This window comes from Mus caroli, unplaced genomic scaffold, assembly GCF_978045245.1.
Source record: "Mus caroli unplaced genomic scaffold, Mus_caroli_1 scaffold_8, whole genome shotgun sequence".
NCBI classification, from domain to species: Eukaryota; Metazoa; Chordata; class Mammalia; order Rodentia; family Muridae; genus Mus; species Mus caroli.
In genome coordinates this window covers 115,957,734-115,976,753 of record NW_028227263.1, presented here as the reverse complement: position 1 = coordinate 115,976,753, position 19,020 = coordinate 115,957,734, and the positions used below count along the sequence as shown (strand labels likewise).

At 47.9% G+C, this 19,020-nt stretch overlaps 1 protein-coding gene across 6 annotated transcripts in view; it reads right to left on the bottom strand.

Moving 5' to 3' along the window:
- Nucleotides 1-11,397, bottom strand: part of Catsperg (catsper channel auxiliary subunit gamma) — a 29,406-nt gene extending 18,009 nt beyond the window's left edge. For 4 of the 6 annotated variants that reach the window (XM_085841963.1, XM_085841965.1, XM_085841967.1 and 1 more), the window contains exons 1-9: nt 8,974-11,206; nt 8,141-8,424; nt 7,979-8,032; nt 7,659-7,803; nt 7,396-7,534; nt 7,183-7,255; nt 5,641-5,796; nt 3,023-3,194; nt 696-833 (exon numbers count right to left, since the gene is read on the bottom strand). In XM_085841963.1, coding sequence (XP_085698089.1) covers nt 696-833; nt 3,023-3,194; nt 5,641-5,796; nt 7,183-7,255; nt 7,396-7,534; nt 7,659-7,803; nt 7,979-8,032; nt 8,141-8,424; nt 8,974-11,044 — 3,232 coding nt within the window. In that variant the 5' untranslated portion in view covers nt 11,045-11,206. Of the gene's footprint in view, nt 1-695; nt 834-3,022; nt 3,195-5,640; nt 5,797-7,182; nt 7,256-7,395; nt 7,535-7,658; nt 7,804-7,978; nt 8,033-8,140; nt 8,425-8,973; nt 11,207-11,281 lie in introns of those variants that run through there. The other 2 variants (XM_085841968.1, XM_085841964.1) reach the window with 2 other exon arrangements.
- Between the last annotated feature and the right edge of the window lie 7,623 nt (nt 11,398-19,020).

Below are 19,020 nucleotides of genomic sequence, written 5' to 3'. Positions count from 1 at the left end.
AGATCCTGTCTCAAAAAAAAAAAAAAAAAAAAAAAACCCAAGTAAATGATGTGGAATGAGAACATGGAATGAGGAAGGCCGTGCCTGCCTCTGTTGTATGACCTCTTGACTACCAAGAGATGTGGTAGTCCTGACTAATAGTGCATGTGAGCACACAAATAGCATTGTTATGATCCCGTGTGTGTGTGTGTGTGTGTGTGTGTGTGTGTGTGTTTGCATGGCTATATGTATATGTATTACCCGAGTGCTTGGTGTTGGAGGAGGTCAATGGAGACCATCAGATCCCCTGGAATGTGATTAGGAACTGAAGAGCAGCCAGTGCCCTCAGTCTCTGAGCCATCTCTCTGGTCCATCCCCCCATTTTTTTTTTTTTTTTTTGAGAGAAGGTCTCACTATGTAACCCTAGCTATCCTGGAATTCCCTACATTGACCAGGATGGCCCCAAATCCCTACATGCTGTGCATATATGTGTGGGTTAGAGGGGCACCCTGTGGGATTTGGCTCTTTTCTTTCTTCATGTGGGTCCCAGGGACTGAATTCAAGTCCTCAGGCTTAGCAGCAAGCATACCCATTTCCATACATACAGAACAACCTTGAGCCTGCCACCTCTCCTGAGGACACATGGCAAGGAATAGGAGCCCTAGGTGAGAGTGTAGAAAATTCTTTCCTGAGTATTCAGAAGACACGGCTTGTACCTGTGATGGTCCCGATGTGAATATAACCCTCATTCTTGCCAGTGGTGAGGGCTAGGACGTACTCAGAACCATTGCCACTGACATACACCGGGCACAGTCTCTTGATGCACTCGCTAGGCAGGACACGAACCCATCTGCCTGGGGGGGACAAGCAAAACCAGGTTGGTCAAAACGGGGCCTGAACCCCAACCCTTTCCTTCTGGGTCTTACAGAGCCTGCTACCTGTCCTCTTAGCCTGGAGCATCATGTCTTTGTGGAGCTGGGGAGACTCGACAGCAACACCTGTCACTTTTGTAACAACACCCCACCCCATTCCATCCTCTACCCTTGAATTCTAGCATGCTTTGACTGGCTTTGGTTTTATGAGACAGGGCTTTAACACTGTAGCTCTGGCTGGCCTCAAACTCCATATATAGCCCAGGCTGCTCTCAAATAGGCCAGCTTCCGCCGGGCAGTGGTGGCACACACCTTTAATCCCAGCACTTGGGAGGCAGAAGCAGGTGGATTTCTGAGTTCGAGGCCAGCCTGGTCTACAGAGTGAGTTCCAGGACAGCCAGGGCTACACAGAGAAAACCCTGTCTCGAAAAATCCAAAAAAAACAAAACAAAAAAAACAAAAAACAAAAAAATAGGCCAGCTTCCAGCTGCTGCCTTCCTTAATGCTGCAGTGTGGTGTCTGGTATGTGTGGGGCAGTGGGCTGGGCACAGGCAGCCTGGTCTCCAGTCGAGCAAATATCTAGAACCCTGGGGGACCTGATAGGTGGTGATTTCCACCTATATGGGACTGAAGGTGTTCGATCATGTCTCCTGAACCCCTGGATCCTGTAGAAGTTACCACCCCCATAGCCCCCACAGGAGAGATGTGTGACTATCAGTTATACAGACAATGTCTCAAGCTCCGGGCATTCCGGCTAGACTCCACCCCACAGTTACCTGACCATAGCCAGGTATGTTTCTCTCCATAGTTACCTGACAACAGCAAGATAGTCCGACCCTCTATAAAAGGATCTGCTTGGCCCCTCCTCGCTCTCTTAAACTCTCACCTTTCTTACTCTCTAGCCCTCCTTCTCTCTCTCCTTCCCCCCTCTCTCCACATGGCCATGGCCAGCTTCACTCTCTCTTTCTACCTTCCCTCTTTCTCCCTGCCATTCTACAATAAAGCTCTAAAACCACAGACTGTCTCTGCTCATCAATGCCCGCTTTTCCTGACTGATGGGATAGGCTTTCCCCTAAGGAGCCGTGTCTAACCTCCTGCCAGAAGGCCATCCTGTGCTCCAGCCACAGTCTGGACCAAGGATTCTCACTCCCATGGGAACCACACACGCCGCCCCCCCCACTGCCCTCTTCTCCCTTCGGCTCTGGGGCTGACCAAGCTGACCCCAGGGCCCCCATTGTGTTCTCAGCTCTTCCACAGTATCCAGTGTGGGATGCCCTAGACTGAGAACATGGTATCTAGAACTGCCCTTTGTCCACCACCTACTGAGCTGGGGTTTAGTGGCTTCACACAGGGAGACACCAACCCGGGGCTATGTGGAAAGCATGTGGCAGTCCTTCTGCATCCGCCCACCCAGAGCACCAGAACTCTGGCGGAATGCTGGTTTTCTCCCACTCCCTCTCCCCACCCCCCAGGTATGTACTACTCTACTGGGGCTTTTTGTGAGGTCTAGATGGGCTACCCCTTCTTTTGTTCCCTTGGTTCTGAACTGTGTGTTGGACAGACTGAGGCAAATCAGAGGCCCTGCCATCATGCAGCCACTAGCCAAAAGATGTGTGGCTCTCTGGGTCTGGGTGTGGGCAGGAATCACCAAGCTTAGCAAGGAGACCAAGAGTTACAGTGAGTACCTGGATAGACCTCTGTCTGAAGCCAAGTGCTCATGGGCTTCTGGGTCAGGTAAGCCAACCCACAGGTATTCCCCACCTCTCCTGGTTTGTTTTGCCCTCTCCTCCATCCCAGAGGGAGTGGCTTGAACCAGTTCTCACTCAGTGTCCCAGGCTCTCTGGGACCTACATACATACATACATACCCCACAATTGCCCTGAACTAGATCATCTCAAGTGCTAGGATTAGAGGTTGGCAACATCCCTACCCATGTGTGTGGTCCCGCTCTCCAGAGTCTCATGTAGCCCAGATTCATCTCAAACAGGTTATGTAGCTAAGGGTGACCATAAGCTCCTGCTGCCCCTGCCTCTGTCTCCCAGGTTTTGGGATGAAAGGTGTACACCATGGTAATGCCTGGACTTTTTCCTTTCTGGCCAATATCCTTCTTGGTTTTGTTTCTCTAACACCCACATGCCTCCTGCCCCCTACCCCCAGCCCAGTGTACTCACTGCTGCCATGGCTTTTGTCAAAGAGCGTGCTGTAGGTGCCTGTGAAATAGTAGACGAGCTGGTTCTGTCGAATGAAGAGCGTGCTCTCGGTGGCAATGGCGTCATGGATGGTGGCTGAGAAGCCAAGAATGGGACAGTAGTAGGAGCCAACCCAGCAACTGTCAATACTCAGCTGCAGGGGAGCAGAGAACACCATGTGATACAGTGTGAGACCTCAGCCTCTGAGTTCTGCCTTGGGTATCCATGCTGGTCTAACCGCTCAGATAAGCACACTACCCAAGTTCTGAGCATTGTACACAACCTGGAGCTAAACAGTGTTCAATGTGTTCAACAGTCCCTCTGCCCATGTCAGAGTTCTGCTCCCATGGATAAAAAAAAAAAAATAGTCCATGTTGAATCTGGAGAGATGGCTTAGTGGTTAAGAGCACTGATTGTTCTTCAAGAGGACCCAGATTCCATACCCAACATCTACTTGGGGGCTCACAACTCTCTCTAACTCTAGTTAGAGGGGATCCAGTGCCTTCTTCTGGCATCTGTAGGCACCAGGCCAGTGCTCTTAACTGTCGAGCCACCTTTCCAGCTGTGTGTGTGTGTGTGTGTGTGTGTGTGTGTACGTGTGCGGGTATTTTTTATATAGAGTGTTACTATGTTGCCTGGGTTAGCCTTGAACTTTTTATGTAAATCAAGAACAGGCTGGTCTCAAACTCACAGAGATCTGCCTGCCTCTACCTCTTGAGTGCTGGGATCAAAAACGTGCACCACTATCCCTGGCTCTCCTCCCTCTGTCTCTGTCTCTGTCTGTCTTCCTGACTCTCTCATATATATGTGTACACATGCACATATATGTGTTTTTACATATATATTTCATTTTTTTGTATGTATAGGTGAACTCCCTGATGTATTTAAGTCTGGTGCCTGGGATAGCCACAGGAGGACTGTTGATTCTTAGGAACTGAAGTTACAGTCAGGTATAAGCCATCATGGCAGGCTAGAAATCAAACCAGTGTCCTCTAGAAGAGAAGCCAGTGCCCTTAATTTTCCAATCATCCTCCATCCCATATTTGTATATGTAATATTTATCTATGAATTAAATGTCGAGACCAGGCATGATGGAGAACCAACTTTAATTCCAGCATTGGGGAGGCAGAGGCAGGCAGATCTCCACGAGATCCAAGTCAGCCTGATCTATATATCAGGCTCTAGGCTACCAAGGTTGCATAGTAAGACCTGGTCGTTTTGTGTTTTTTTTTTTTTTTTAAAGATTTATTTATTAGTATAAGTTCACTGTAGCTGTCTTCAAACGCACCAGAAGAGGGTATCAGATCTCATTATGGGTGGTTGTGAGCCACCATATGGTTTCTGGGATTTGAACTCAGTACCTTTGGAAGAGCAGTCGGTGCTCTTACCCACTGAACCATCTCACCAGCCCGTTTTGTTTGTTTTGAGACAGGGTTTCTCTGTGTAGCCCTGGCTATCCTGGAACTCACTTTGTAGACCAGGTTGGCCTAGAATTCAGGGATCTGCCTGCCTCTGCCTCCCAAGTGCTGGGCTTCAAGGTGTTTACCACCACTGCCTGACATATGACCCTGTCTTAACAAAATAAAACAATAACAAAAATATAATTGACCAATAACTTGTTTTTTTTTTTTCTGGTTTTTCGAGACAGGGTTTATCTGTGTAGCCCTGGCTGTCCTAAAACTCACACTGTAGACCACGCTGGCTTTGGACTCAGAAATCTGCCTGCCTCTGCCTTCCAAGTGCTGGGAATAAAGGTGTATGCCACCACTGCCCTATAACCAATAACTTTTAAAAATATATTTCATGGTGCTGGTGAGATGGCTCAACAGGTAAGAGCACTGACCCTGAAGGTCCTGAGTTGAAATCCCAGCAACCACATGGTGGTTCACAACCACATGTCATGAGATCTGACATCCTCTTCAGACACACCAGAAGAAGGGTGTCAGTGTCTACAGTGTACTTATGTATAATAATACATCAATCTTTGGGCCAGAGCGAGCAGGGACTTAGCAAGTGGAGATGACCAGAGCATGCGAGGCTGACCGGAGTGAATTGGGGTTGACTAGAGCTAGCAGAGGTCCTAAAATTCAATTTCCAACGACCACATGAAGACTCAAAACCATCTGTACAGCTACAGTGTACTCATAGGCATTGAAATAATTAAACCTTTATGTATATACATACACACACACACACATATATATATCTTAAACTATGTATCCCTGTGTGTGTGTATGAGAGAGAGAGAGTTTGTGTCGGAGTGACAGTGCCTGTGGAGGCACCAGATTCCCTGCAGTTTGAGTTACAGGAGGTTGTGAGCTGCCATGTGGGTGCTGGGACTTGAACCCAGATCATCTGGAAAAACAGCCAGTGATCTCAGCCTCCTACCCATCTCTCCAGCCCACACCCCCAAGAAGTGTCTTTTTTTTAAAAAAAAAAAATTGAACCTATGCTTCTTAGCAGTAAAATTTTTCTTCAATCCCTGGTGCTGTAGACTGGCATATCTTTGAAATCCCATTCTGTAGGCCCAGACCCCCTTCAGGGTCTAAGACCCAGCACTGCCCAGAAAGCCAAGCCTGAATCTGCCTGCTATCACTCACCTCCAAGAGAACATAGTCCTGGAAATTAGAATCTGAGAACAGGATGGCCTTTTCATCATAAAAGCCCCCAAGGATGAACACGGGGGCATGGTTCACAGTGTACCACAGGGGTCTTGATTTCGAAAGCCTAAAGTGACTCGACTTCAGAACAAGGCTCTGTCAGGAAAACAGAAATGCCATTCAGCCCTCACCTACCTGACTGTACCTCCATCTCTGCCACAGCCAAAGTTCTCATCTGACTACAAAGCCTCTGCTGCTTGCTGTCACCTCCCTAACCCCATTCTCCTCCACTCTATGGCTCCTCTCTAACCCAATCCCAGCCTCTTCCTTACATTCAGCTCACTCCAGGGATTTTACATCAGCGGCCTCTTCATTCCCTTTCCATCTTCATGCCCCCTACTTTTGAAGTGAGGTGCATTCTTGGCAAGTCCTCTGAGCTCCATCCCCATGATGGGGAAGCATGCATAGCATGCTCAGAACATGGCTGCAGGGCTCTGGATTTAGCTCAGTGGTGATGTGGCTGGTCTAGCATGTATGAGGACCTGAGTTCAGTCCTCAACACACACGCGTGCACACACACACACAGTCTCCCCCGCCCCTTGCATAAACACACGCACACTCTCATAACACACTCACACTGGAATATGGGTGTGGGAATCATGAAGAATGGTTTGAGGTCTCTTTCTCTGGGGATCTCTCTGACAGGAGGTAGGGAATTGGAGCCTCAGTGTTCTTGTCTTTGAAGTGCATATACACAGCATGTGAGCTGGCTTAGTGGGTAAAAGACACCTGCCACCAAGCTTGATGTCCCGAGTTAAATGATAGAAACAGAGAATCAACTCCTGAAAGTTGTCTTCTCACTTCCATGTATGTGCCCCATGTGTGTCTTCCACCACAAAATACAGAAATGAGTTAGAAAAGTTAAAATGGATCTGTAGGCCTGGCTTGGTGCCCCACATCTAGGACTAGTACTTGGGAGGCTGAGGCAGGAGTGTCACAAAGCTTGCCTGGTCTGTATAATGAGTTCTAGACCACTGCCAGGTTTACTGACACCTTGTTACAAAACACTACACAGGAGCCTGTGAGATGGTTTGGCAGGCAATGGCTCCTGCTGCCAAGTCTAATGTCTTTGAGTTCAATCCCAGGCAATTCCACATGGTGGCAAGAAAACAGGCTCCTAAAAGCTGTCCTCTGACCTCCATGTGCATACCATGGTATAAGCACATACAAAATAATGTAATAAAAAATCTACACAAAATCCAGCGAGGCAATGGGGATGGGCTATCTATCACCCTGTGTTTACCTGGAAAGTGCTCTTCAGACTCTAGCACGGGGAGGTTCTGTGTGTGTGTGTGTGTGTAAGCACCTCTCCCTCTCCATATATACCCTGAAAGAGGAACTCCAAGGTACTGTTGGAACAAATGGCACCTGGGGCCCAGAGATGAAGAAAGTGCTCTGCACATGAGATGGATCTGTGTTGGTTTGGAGGTTTGAAGACAATGTGTGTCCACTTCCTGTATTATCCCAGTTGGCAGCCCTCACCTCATATCCTATGGCGAATAAGGATTTACCACTTGCATCTCTCTTCAAGAAGCCATTCATATTCACATAGAACCTGCAAGCAGGTTCCAGTGAGGAATGCCATCTCAGGGGACCCTCCCAGCTCACAGCCACCTTCCCCTGCCACCTCCCTTTTGCTTCCCCTGCTTCCTTTGGGATTCTGGGGGTTGCCTTTCCTCTGAGTGTGCACACTACCAGAAACAGCACCTTTTCTTGGGTATGAAGGGCCCTATACCATTGGTATAGATGTCCACTGAGGAGACCACAGAGCCGTTTTTAAAGGGCATGGGTGTGTACCAGTTCAGCATGCACATGGCCTCTGCCGGGCAGTACCCTGATGGTTGGATGGGGCACATGCAAGAGAGAGGTATTAGGAGACTGCCAGAAGCCCAGGTGGGCTCAGGGCACTCCCCAGACACTCCCACCCCCACCCACCACCGTCAAGCAGTTTGGCCCACCTGTGCTGCGCATTGGAGCAGCCTCCATCAGAATCTGCACATTTTCCATCTTCCAACGGTAGAAATTGACTGAGTACATGTAGTTGATCTGGACCATGGGCTTCATCCCCATCAGGTGGCCCTTTCGGGCCAGCTCCTCGCTATTCTGAAGGGGAGAGGGCATAACTTAGTATCAGGGTCCATTGCCTGGAGACCCCTGGAGTAATGTCCTACACCCGGAGCTGGGTGGACACAGCAGGTTCTCCCAGGTTCTCACTGCTGAAAATAATGGGAAACTGGAGACTTACAGAAATCAGCCTACTTATACTGTAAACTCTTACCTGTCCCGGACAGGAAAAGTTGATTTGCAGGTAGTAAGGAAAGCTCAAATAGTTCTGTAAGGAAAGGTGGGGGAAATACCTAGTCACTTGGTGTACTGACTCTAGATCCCTCTATTTACTGACCCCAAATCTCTTTGATACTCTTGATCTCACTTCCCTCACCTCTGACGGATCGATTGGGGAGTCTGTCAACTTTTGGAACACCTTGGCCACTGTATCGATGGGCTCATGATCCTGAAATCGATCCTTGGAGAGATGCAAGCCTACCTTCTCGAACTTGTTCAGGACAAGAAGCCAGGTGCAATGCTGTAAGGCATCTTCCGCCCACGACTTCAACGACAGCAATAGCACTAGCAGCAGTACCCAGAATGCCCATAGGTTTGGTTTTCTGGGCCACACAGGGCTGACAGGGCACATGGCTGGCCGGGACACCATTTGGCTAGAACCTGGAGGACGTGGGGATTAACACCCACTTGCAAGTTGGCTAGCTGAAGCTGATCTCTAGGAAACTGCTCAGTTCCTGCCCCTTTTCCCACTCTTCTTCCTAGCTCCACCTTTGATCAGGCTTTGGGGGGGCCCCTTACTCTCTGCCCGGGTCCTGCTCTTAGGCCTTGCCACGCCCTTACTCTCAGCTCCTCCCCTACTAATACTCCTCGCCCCTCCCCTACTAACACTCCTCGCCCCGCCCCTTCTCCTACTCTCGGCCCCTCCCCTACTAACACTCCTCGCCCCGCCCCTTCTCCTACTCTCGGCCCCTCCCCTACTAACACTCCTCGCCCCGCCTCTGCTCTTCCTCTCCGCCCCTCCCCTACTAATACTCCTCGCCCCGCCCCTGCTCTTACTACAGTCCCTACCCCTGCAGCTCTTTTCACCCCGCTTCCTAGTTGCTCTCTCTCTCTTTGCCCTGGCCTTGCTCTTCTGTGTTCCAGTTCTTGGAACTCCTAACCTACTCTTTTTTTTTCTTGCCTTGCCAGAGCCCTTCCTGTTTTCCTTACCACTGCGCCCCTCAGGGGACTTGGCTCCGCCCTCACAAGGTTCCCCGCCCTCACACTGCTCTTCGCCACGCCCCTTTCTTTTCGCTCGTGCCCTAGTCTTCTTGTCCTTTCGTGAATCCTCGCCCACACCTCCGAACTCGCTAGGCGCTTTGCCTTGGCTCAAGGTCTGAGTCGTTCTGGAAATCAGATCCTGGCTCCGCTTTCTCTCCTGGCCACGCCCCTGGTCCTGGCTCCAGTCTGGAGTGTCGCGGTAGAACGGATCTTCACTCTGCCTTCTCTCTTGGCCACGCCCCTGGTCCTGGTTCAGGCCCCGAGTGTAGCAGTAGTTCAAATGCTCACTCTGTCTTCTCTCTTGGCCACGCCCCTGGTCCTGGTTCAGGTCCCGAATGTTGCAGTAGTTCAAATCCTCGCTCCGTCTCCTCTCTTGGCCACGCCCCTGGTCCTGGCTCAGACCTGGAGTGTCGTGGTGGTTCGGATCCTCGCTCCGTCTCCTCTCTTGACCACGCCCCTGGTCCTGGTTCAGGCTCCGAGTGTTGCAGTAGTTCAAATCCTCGCTCCGTTTCTTCTCTTGACCACGCCCCTGGTCCTGGCTCAGACCCCGAGTGTTGCAGTAGTTCAAATCCTCGCTCAGTCTCCTCTCTTGGCCACGCCCCTGGTCCTGATACAGGCACCGAGTGTTGCAGTAGTTCAAATCCTCGCTCCGTTTCTTCTCTTGACCACGCCCCTGGTCCTGGCTCAGACCCCGAGTGTTGCAGTAGTTCAAATCCTCGCTCAGTCTCCTCTCTTGGCCACGCCCCTGGTCCTGATACAGGCACCGAGTGTTGCAGTAGTTCAAATCTTCGCTTAGTCTCCTCTCTTGGCCACGCCCCTGGTCCTGGTTCAGGCCCCAAGTGTTGCAGTAGTTCCAATCCTCGCTCAGTCTCCTCTCTTGGCCACGCCCCTGGTCCTGATTCAGGCCCCGAGTGTTGCAGTAGTTCGAATCCTCGCTCTGTCTCCTCTTTTGGCCACGCCCCTGGTCCTGGTTCAGGCCCCAAGTGTTGCAGTAGTTCGAATCCTCTCTCTGTCTCCTCTCTTGGCCGCGCCCCTGGTCCTGGTTCAGGCACCGAGTGTTGCAGTAGTTCGAATCCTCTCTCTGTCTCCTCTCTTGGCCACGCCCCTGGTCCTGGTTCAGGCCCCAAGTGTTGCAGTAGTTCGAATCCTCTCTCTGTCTCCTCTCTTGGCCACGCCCCTGGTCCGGATTCAGGCACGGAGTGTTGCAGTAGTTCAAATCCTCGCTTCGTCTCCTCTCTTGGCCACGCCCCTGGTCCTGGCTCAGACCCCGAGTGTTGCGGTGGTTCGGATCCTCACTTAGTCTCCACTCTTGACCACGCCCCTGGTCCTGATTCAGGTCCGGAGTGTTGCAGTAGTTTGAATCCTCGCTGTGTCTCCTCTCTTGGCCACGCCCCTGGTCCTGGTTCCGGCCCCGAGTGTTGCAGTAGTTCAAATGCTCACTCTGTCTTCTCTCTTGGCCACGCCCCTGGTCCTGGTTCAGGCCCCGAGTATTGCAATAGTTCGAATCCTCACTCTGTCTTCTCTCTTGGCCACGCCCCTGGTCCTGGCCACTTCTTCTCCCTGGGTCCAGGGCAACCTGGCCCTCCTGCTCGTTGCACCCCTTCTCTTTAAAGCCCTTCTCCCGCCCTGGTGGTTTCTCCTCAGCACTCAGCGCCTGGCCAGCCTTCTCCTTAGGGAACCTTTCCTGGTCGTGGGGCCTCTCTACTCCTTGGGGTCTCTCCTGGCCTCCGGTTGTTTCCTCGCAGGGTAGTCGCTCCTCACTCCAGTCCGTTCTCTCTCTACCAGATCTGTCCTCCCATTCAGCTCTGTCTTCGCTGAATCCCCTCTCGTAAACAATTCTCTCCTTGCCCCAGTTTGTGTCTCTGCCTGGACTTCGCTCCTGATCTCTGGGTCTCTCCTGGGTAAAGATGATCCTCTGGCCGCAAGACCTCCAGTCGTTCCACACCCACGCTGACTTCGCGACCCTCACTGTCCCCTCCAACACCTTTTCCCTCCACCTTCTCTCATCTCTCCTGTCCATTCCCTGAACGTCCACCTGCCCTATGCCCCGCCTCTTCTAGCCGCGCCCATACCCATCCTTCAGGCTTCAGATCTTAACCACGCCCTGGCCTTCACCCCGCCCTTTCTTTGCCTGGCCCTGCTCTTTTCCCAGCCTTTCCTTGCCTTGCATCCCACCCATCCCCTCTCCTTCTCAACTCCCTCCCTCCCCCCTCATCCCCTAGGATGGCACCGCCCTCTTCTCCCCGCCCCGCCGTACAAGTCACTTGGTTAAAACCGGTCAACCGTTGCTTGGCAGCGCCTGTTCAACCCCTCTTTCCAGCTCCTAAAATGGCCGCTTGGACTTCCACCTTGCACGACCCACGGCTGCGTGGCGTGTGTGTTTCCATGGTAACGCGAATTTTCCCAGCACGGGCCCAAGGCCTTGAGAGCAGTGCTCTAGCAAGTCAGGCTCTCAGATGTGTGACAGGCTAAAAATGCTGGAAATCTGTAGCTTTGTTCTCAGAAGGAAACAGAGGAATTTATCATGGTTGTTCTGTTCATGTTTGCACTGTTCATGTTTGACCTCTAGATCAAAATTCTCCTGAGGAGCCAAGATGTTCCAGAACCTTTGTGTGTTTGAGCTAATGTGATCTGGAAGTGGGCAGATCATATTCAAGTAGGAGGGTAGTTAAATATTAGCCAACTTAGGCTTCAACGGTTTTTTTTGTTTTTTTTTGTTTTTTTTTTTGGTTTTTTGAGACAGGGTTTCTCTGTGTAGCCCTGGCTGTCCTGGAACTCACTTTGTAGACCAGGCTGTCCTGGAACTCAGAAATCCGCCTGCCTCTGCCTCCCGAGTGCTGGGATTAAAGGCGTGCGCCACCACGCCCGGCTTGCTTCAACGTTTTTTGAGGTACCGCTTGGCAGGAGTCTGGCATTGGCCTAGGACAAGGAAATGGGCTTCACAAAGGAATCTGACATTGGCCATGACAGGGACATAAGTTCAGGCAGGAATCTGGCATTAGGGCATGATAAGGAAGTAAGTTTCTTGCTTAGGCAAGAATCTAACTTTAGGCTATGATAGGGAAGTGGGGTAAGGCAGGAATTTTAATCTTAGGGTACAACAAAAGAAGTAGGCTTCAGGCAAGATTTTGGGCTTGGACAAGGAAGTGGGCTCAAGTATTTTGGTCATTATGACAAGCCCTTTTTTTTGTTTGTTTTGTTTTGTTTTTTTTTTTTTTGTTTTTCGAGACAGGGTTTCTCTGTGTAGCCCTGGCTGTCCTGGCACTCACTTTGTAGACCAGGCTGGCCTTGAACTCAGAAATCCGCCTGCCTCTGCCTCCCGAGTGCTGGGATTAAAGGCTTGCGCCACCACCCCCGGCTCGACAAGCCCTTTTAAACACCTGTCACAGGAGTAATCACGGGACTTTGCTTACTGTCTAGTTAGTTCCTTACTGTACTGCTCGCCCTGAATACTTGCATGAAATTAAAATGCTATACAAAGCAGATTGGGAAAATTAAATTTGCCTTCAGTCTCAGAATTGACAGGGGTCATGCTAAAATGTCTGTCTTTTTTTCTTTTCAATCCTCAACTCTCGTGCTGGAGAACCTGTTGAATGACTGAGCAGACTTGGTCAATTTTTTTGCCTGCCACACATCTGAAAGCCTGATTTGCTAGAGCCCTGCTCTCCAGCCCTTGGGCCTGTGCTGGGATTCGCGTTACCATGGAAACGCACATGCCACGCAGGCGTGCCTCATGCAAGGTGGAAGTCCAAGCGGCCATTTTAGGAGCTGGAAAGAGGGTTGAACAGGCACTGCAAGCAATGGTTGACTGGTTTTAACCAGGTGACTGGTACGGCGGGGGCGGGGAGAAGAGGGCAGAGCCATCCTAGGGGATGAGCGGGGAGGGAGGGAGTTGAGGAGAGGGGAGGAGTGGGAGGCAAGGTGATGATCTAGTTCAGGGCAATCGTGGGGTATGTATGTATGAATTAGGTCCCAGAGAGCCTGGGACACTGAGTGAGAACTGGTTCAAGCCACTCCCTCTGGGATGGAGGAGAGGGCAAATCAAACCAGGAGAGGTGGGGCGCATCTGTGGGTTGGCTTACCTGACCCAGAAGCCCATGAGCACTTGGCTTCAGACAGAGGTCTATCCAGGTACTCACTGTAACTCTTGGTCTCCTTGCTAAGCTTGGTGATTCCTACCCACACCCAGACCCGGAGAGCTGAAAGGAAATAAAACTTGAGACATGTGATTCATGTAATTTATGTCAAATAGCCCAAAGAGTTGTTTGTGAGCTTTGAAACCTGGGGCTGAGAACATAGCAGAACAGGCCAGGACATGCCCGGGCAGGCCTGTCGTTACATGTCCTGACTGGCCTGGTGCCTCCCTATCTCCTGCCCTTCTGACAGTCTGTTGATGTTTAAATGGACCAATCATGTGAAACTGCGCCAATTCCTCCCCCAGCCCCACCCCTTTCCTATAAAAACCCCTAGCTTCCAAGCCTCAGGGTCGAAACCACTGTCTCCTGTGTGAGATATTTTTCAACCCAGAGCTCCGCCATATGGCTCCACCATGTGGTTGACACCTCTGTCTCCTGCGGGAGATATGTGTCTGCCCGGAGCTCCATCATTAAACTACCTCATGCTTTTACATCAAGATGGTCGTCTGTTCATGATTCTTGGGTGCACGCCTAACAGGAATTGAGTGGGAGTTTACCCAATAGGTTCTTTCAGAGCCACACATCTTTTGGCTAGTGGCTGCATGATGGCAGGGCCTCTGATTTGCCTCAATCTGTCCAACACACAGTTCAGAACCAAGGGAACAAAATAAGGGGTAGCCCATCTAGACCTCACAAACAGCCCCAGTAGAGTGGTACATGGGGTGGGGGGGGGAAGTGGGAGAAAACCCGAATTTTGCCAGAGTTCTGGTGCTCTGTGCGGCAGACACAGAAGGAGTCCTGCATGCTTTCCACATTTTGGTTTCGTTGTCTGAATGACTGACTGTTCTATGTTTCATATTGGAAAATAAATGGTTAAAACTTTACCTGCTGATTCACTCTCAGTTTGCACAGTGGCGGCTGAGGGAGGCCCCTTACTTTAGCCGAAAATCAAGCACAGCAGGAGAGGCCCTGCTGAAAAACTGTTTTAAAAAGGAATCTGCAACTTCTTAGGTCTAAGGCAAATAAGCTGATAGTTTTTTTTTCCTAAAAAATTCTCTGCAATCGTGATTATTGTGTTTAGCAAATGACAAAGTGCTTTTTTATCTTAAAATTATAGCTAGAAAAAGTAAAATTCTTTGATTGTTATAAATATATAAGATTTGTGTAGCTGCTTCATTTGGTTTTATGACTGGTCTTAAAGGTATAAATATGTTCTGCATGTCTTGGTCATAGAGCTTATAAGTTATTGGGTATGATTAAAAAGGTGTAACATTCGTAACCAGAAAGTTAGCTTTCTATTGGTAACTCAGGGTTGGAGTCCAACAGGTGGCATAAACTAGGCCAAAAACTAGGCCTCTAGGATACTTCTAAATTGAGATAATATTTAATGTGATTTTTATCCTAGAAACTAGATTTACAAGAGATAAGATTCAAAACAATGTCTCTTTAATGAAGCATTAAAATTTACACTGTCGGGGCTGGTGAGATGGCTCAGTGGGTAAGAGCACCCGACTGCTCTTCCGAAGGTCCAGAGTTCAAATCCCAGCAACCACATGGTGGCTCACAACCATCCACAACGAGATCTGACTCCCTCTTCTGGAGTGTCTGAAGACAGCTACAGTGTACTTACATATAATAAATAAATAAATCTTAAAAGAAAAAAAAACTTTAAAAAAAAAAGATTATTGCAAGAGTAATCATCTTATGAGAGCGCTAATACAGCTCACTTCGTACAAAACTAAGATAGAGTTATCTAGATATGTTTGTCTTTGTACATAAATTACACCCTCAGACAATCAGTTTGGCTATGGTTACTGCCTGGCAGAAGACTACAGTACAAGCAATTTTTTCACAGCACTAAAGTTATAAAGAATGTTTTAACTAAAAGTCATCTTAAGAAAGACTGTCCAGGGGCTGGTGAGATGGCTCAGTGGGTAAGAGCACCCGACTGCTCTTCCGAAGGTCAGGAGTTCAAATCCCAGCAACCACATGGTGGCTCACAACCATCTGTAATAAGATCTGACTCCCTCTTCTGGAGTGTCTGAGGACTGCTACAGTGTACTTACATAACAAATAAATAAATAAATAAATAAATCTTTAAAAAAAAAAAAAGAAAGACTGTCCAAAATTAGAGGCATATACGGTTGAATTGTTCCCCTAGAGTAATCTGTCCTCATTGCAGGAGGGCCAAGATGCTCAGATTAAAAAATATTTATGTTTGAGTTAATGCAAAATTCAGAGCAGCCTCAGGGTAGCTTGTGCTATGTTTCTTTTGTTTTGCAAACCATGACTAAGGAAGTTCTTGGGACCTCACCCCTCCCTACCATCAGGGGAATTTCTTTTTAGCTAAACAACATTTTTTTTTCCAGATCTACCCAGGTGTTGTTCATAATAAAGTTTAAATTCAAAATTTATAAAAGATCAATCAGGCTGAGGAACTTATAAAGATATTACAAGATAGCTTGTCTACTTCATATAAATTTATTATAGATTTGAAAGTTTATTTTTTCCTTTGCATCCTGATAATTGTAAAGGGTTTGCTTCTAATGAACTGGTGACCATTAAAAAGTTTTGCCCCGCCAGGCAGTGGTGGCACACGCCCGTAATCCCAGCTCTTGGGAGGCAGAGGCAGGTGGATTTCTGAGTTTGAGGCCAGCCTGGTCTACAAAGTGAGTTCCAGAACAGCCAGGGCTATACAAAGAAACCCTGTCTCGGACACACACCACCCCCCCACCCCCCCGCCAAAAAAAAAAAAAAAAAGTTTTGCCCCTAGGTATGGCTAATAGTCTTATATTATGTAAGAATTTTTCATTGTCTTGGCTTCAATACAAGAAGCTAAGACTTTGAATCTTTCAATGTATTGTTTCTTGAATAGCAAGTAATTTATTAGCGAATGCCTCTAAAAGGAAGCTTACTTCAAATCTTTGCTGTCACATAATGAACTTTAAAGTTCTAGGGAGTAGCTGTTGCTCCAAAAAAGATTCAGATACACTATCTTTTTAATATTTAGGGTTTTTAGTTATCCTAGAAAAATTGTGGTACAAGAAAATTTAAGAAAAAAAGGGATGTTGCTTATTACAAATTATTTTCACAAGCTTCCAGGAGATGTTAATTGGCTAAGACCTCACCTTAGACTCACCACAGGAGAACTGAAGCCCTTGTTAGGTGCTATCCAGTGAGATGCAAATTAACTGGTGAGAAACAAAAAGGCTTTAACAGAAAGTAGAGGAAACTTCTGTAACCTATTGGTATCGATTATAATCAGTGGTAATCAAATATTAGCTGCTTATTTTGGCAAAGAGAACATTAATGTAGAATCATGTAAAGTTTTAACATCCTATTGCTGAGTGAGTGCCTTATAGTATTCTACAACCAGGCATACATATGCCTAGGTAAGAGAAAGGATCCACATACTGGTACATGGCATGATCCTGTTCGGGTACTTAGAATGGGGAAGAGGGGGCATGTTGCTGTTTTTTCCACAGAATGCTGCAGGAGCATGCTAGCTTCCAGAAGGATTCCTGTGACAGGCTGACTTGTGAGTTCCTGAGTGCCCTGACAGTGGTGACAGGAAAGCTGTGTTGGGCGCACAGAGAAGGAGGAATCGGGGAGAGCAGACACTTGCGAGCAAGAATGCTACTGCTCTTCAACCAGATTTGTTTAGACTTTGCTGCTGCGAATTTGATTTAAAAAAAGAAAAGAAGAGAAAAGCAACCCAAAGGTCAGGCCAACTCCCCTATAGTGGTGAAAGCACGTGTTCCTTACCCCTGTACTGCTGGGTAATTTTGATAGAGTTAAGATCACCAATCTTGGCAAGTCTTTCAAATTAATTGTAGTTCTTGTCAATTAACTAATTGTGTAGATCCTAATTTAGATAAGGAATCTGTTGTTAGGATGTTGTTAAAAAGACTGGTTTATGTTCTGCTGCCTGTAGAGTTAGGAAATCATCCTTGGATTGAGAATTCGGGAGTGCAAACTTTGAAAAGGTTAAGTGAATTTATAAGACCAAAAGGGATTTGTTACAGCTCTGACTCTAGGGATTACTGCTTTAATTGTAATTTTAACTTGTTTTGGTTTGGTTTGGTTTGGTTTGGTTTGTTGTGTTTTGGTTTGGTTTGGTTTGGTTTTTTTTTTCGAGACAGGGTTTCTCTGTATACCCCTGGCTGTCCTAGAACTCACTCTGTAGACCAGGCTGGCCTCGAACTCAGAAATCCGCCTGCCTCTGCCTCCCCGAGTGCTGGAATTAAAGGCGTGCGCCACCAAGCCCAGTTTTGACTTCTTTTACATCATCTACCACAGCTTTTAATTCAGAAACTACATACCTCTCGTTTTGTTAATGATCTGCATAGGAATATTTCCATAGCTTTGTCAGAGCTACATAGTATAGATAAGAAACTGAAGGCAAGCCCGGCGTGGTGGCACATGCCTTTAATCCCAGCACTGGGGAGGCAGAGGCAGGTGGATTTCTGAGTTTGAGGCCAGCCTGGTCTACAAAGTGAGTTCCAGGACAGCCAGGGCTATACAGAGAAACCCTGTCTTGAAAAACAAAAACAAAAAAGAAAAGAAAAGAAACTGGAGGCAAAGATTAATGCTTTTAAAAAGGTAGTTTTTTAAATAGATTGAGACAGGGTATAGCAAATATTAAGGCTAGGTTAACAGAAATTTCAGATATTAGCAGAAGCCATTTGGATACTTGGAATATTCATGAATTGGCCAGAGATTTAAAGAATAATCTAAGTGCATTGAATCCCTTGGATTGGGTTCAATATATAATCTTATTTGCTATTATTTCTGGCATTATTTTATTAGTAATCATTGTGTTTCCACTCATCTTTAGAGTTCTTCTGAGATCTGTAGCTACCACGAGGTGGGACATTCTGGAACTTTGTCTAACAAATAAAAAACGGGGGGAACTGCTACATCCACTCCAGTAGTGACAAGCACGACAGGCCCCAAAAACCTGGGTGCTGTCCCAAGGTGAAAAGTTCATGGAAACTTAGTCTCCTGGAACCATGGCATCCTGTATAAATGCATAAATGTCCTTTCTTTAGTTGGTAAATGGATCTGTCTGCTTTCCCTTAATATTGCTTTATTATAAGTACTTCTAAGAGCCGGGCGTGGTGGCGCATGCCTTTAATCCCAGCACTTGGGAGGCAGAGGCAGGCAGATTGCTGAGTTCGAGGCCAGCCTGGTCTACAGAGTGAGTTCCAGGACAGCCAGGGCTACACAGAAAAAACAAAACAAAACAAAACAAAAAATGTACTAAGGATTGAAATTTTGACATATAGCTGTAGCTAAATTAAATTCTAGGCAGTCCTTGAGCAGACCCTGGGCATGGATAACCAAGTCACTGCCCTAAGCAGGAATTTACCATTATCTAGGAAGAAGGAAGTTTGTGATCTAAGGAGGAACCAGAGTAGATACTTAGAACTATAGATAGCTAAGTTACACCCATACACAAGTATTTACAATGGCCTAGGGGGAAGTTGGACTATACTATAGACTAGAATAGGAACTATGGCAAGGGCATGAAGCTCTAGGTCCTGGCTTCTAAGATTAAGTGGACCTTAGATGGAGCTGTTTTTGATCCCAGTTGTTAACATTGAATTTTATCCCAGTTGGTTCCTGCTAGTCCGTATGTGTTTGCATTGCTCTGTTTTGTGTAGGAATTCATTGCCCTCATTGTACCTTCCCGGTGTGTCACCTAACTTCCCTATTTTCTTCAGTATAAAAAGTTTGATGCTCATTTTGACAAATTACATTCAGATCCACACTCCCTTGAGTGGAGTCTGTTTGTCACCCCAATGTCTGCCGACTCTATGCCCATCTGCCGGAACCCCTGACTCCCACAGATTAAGGA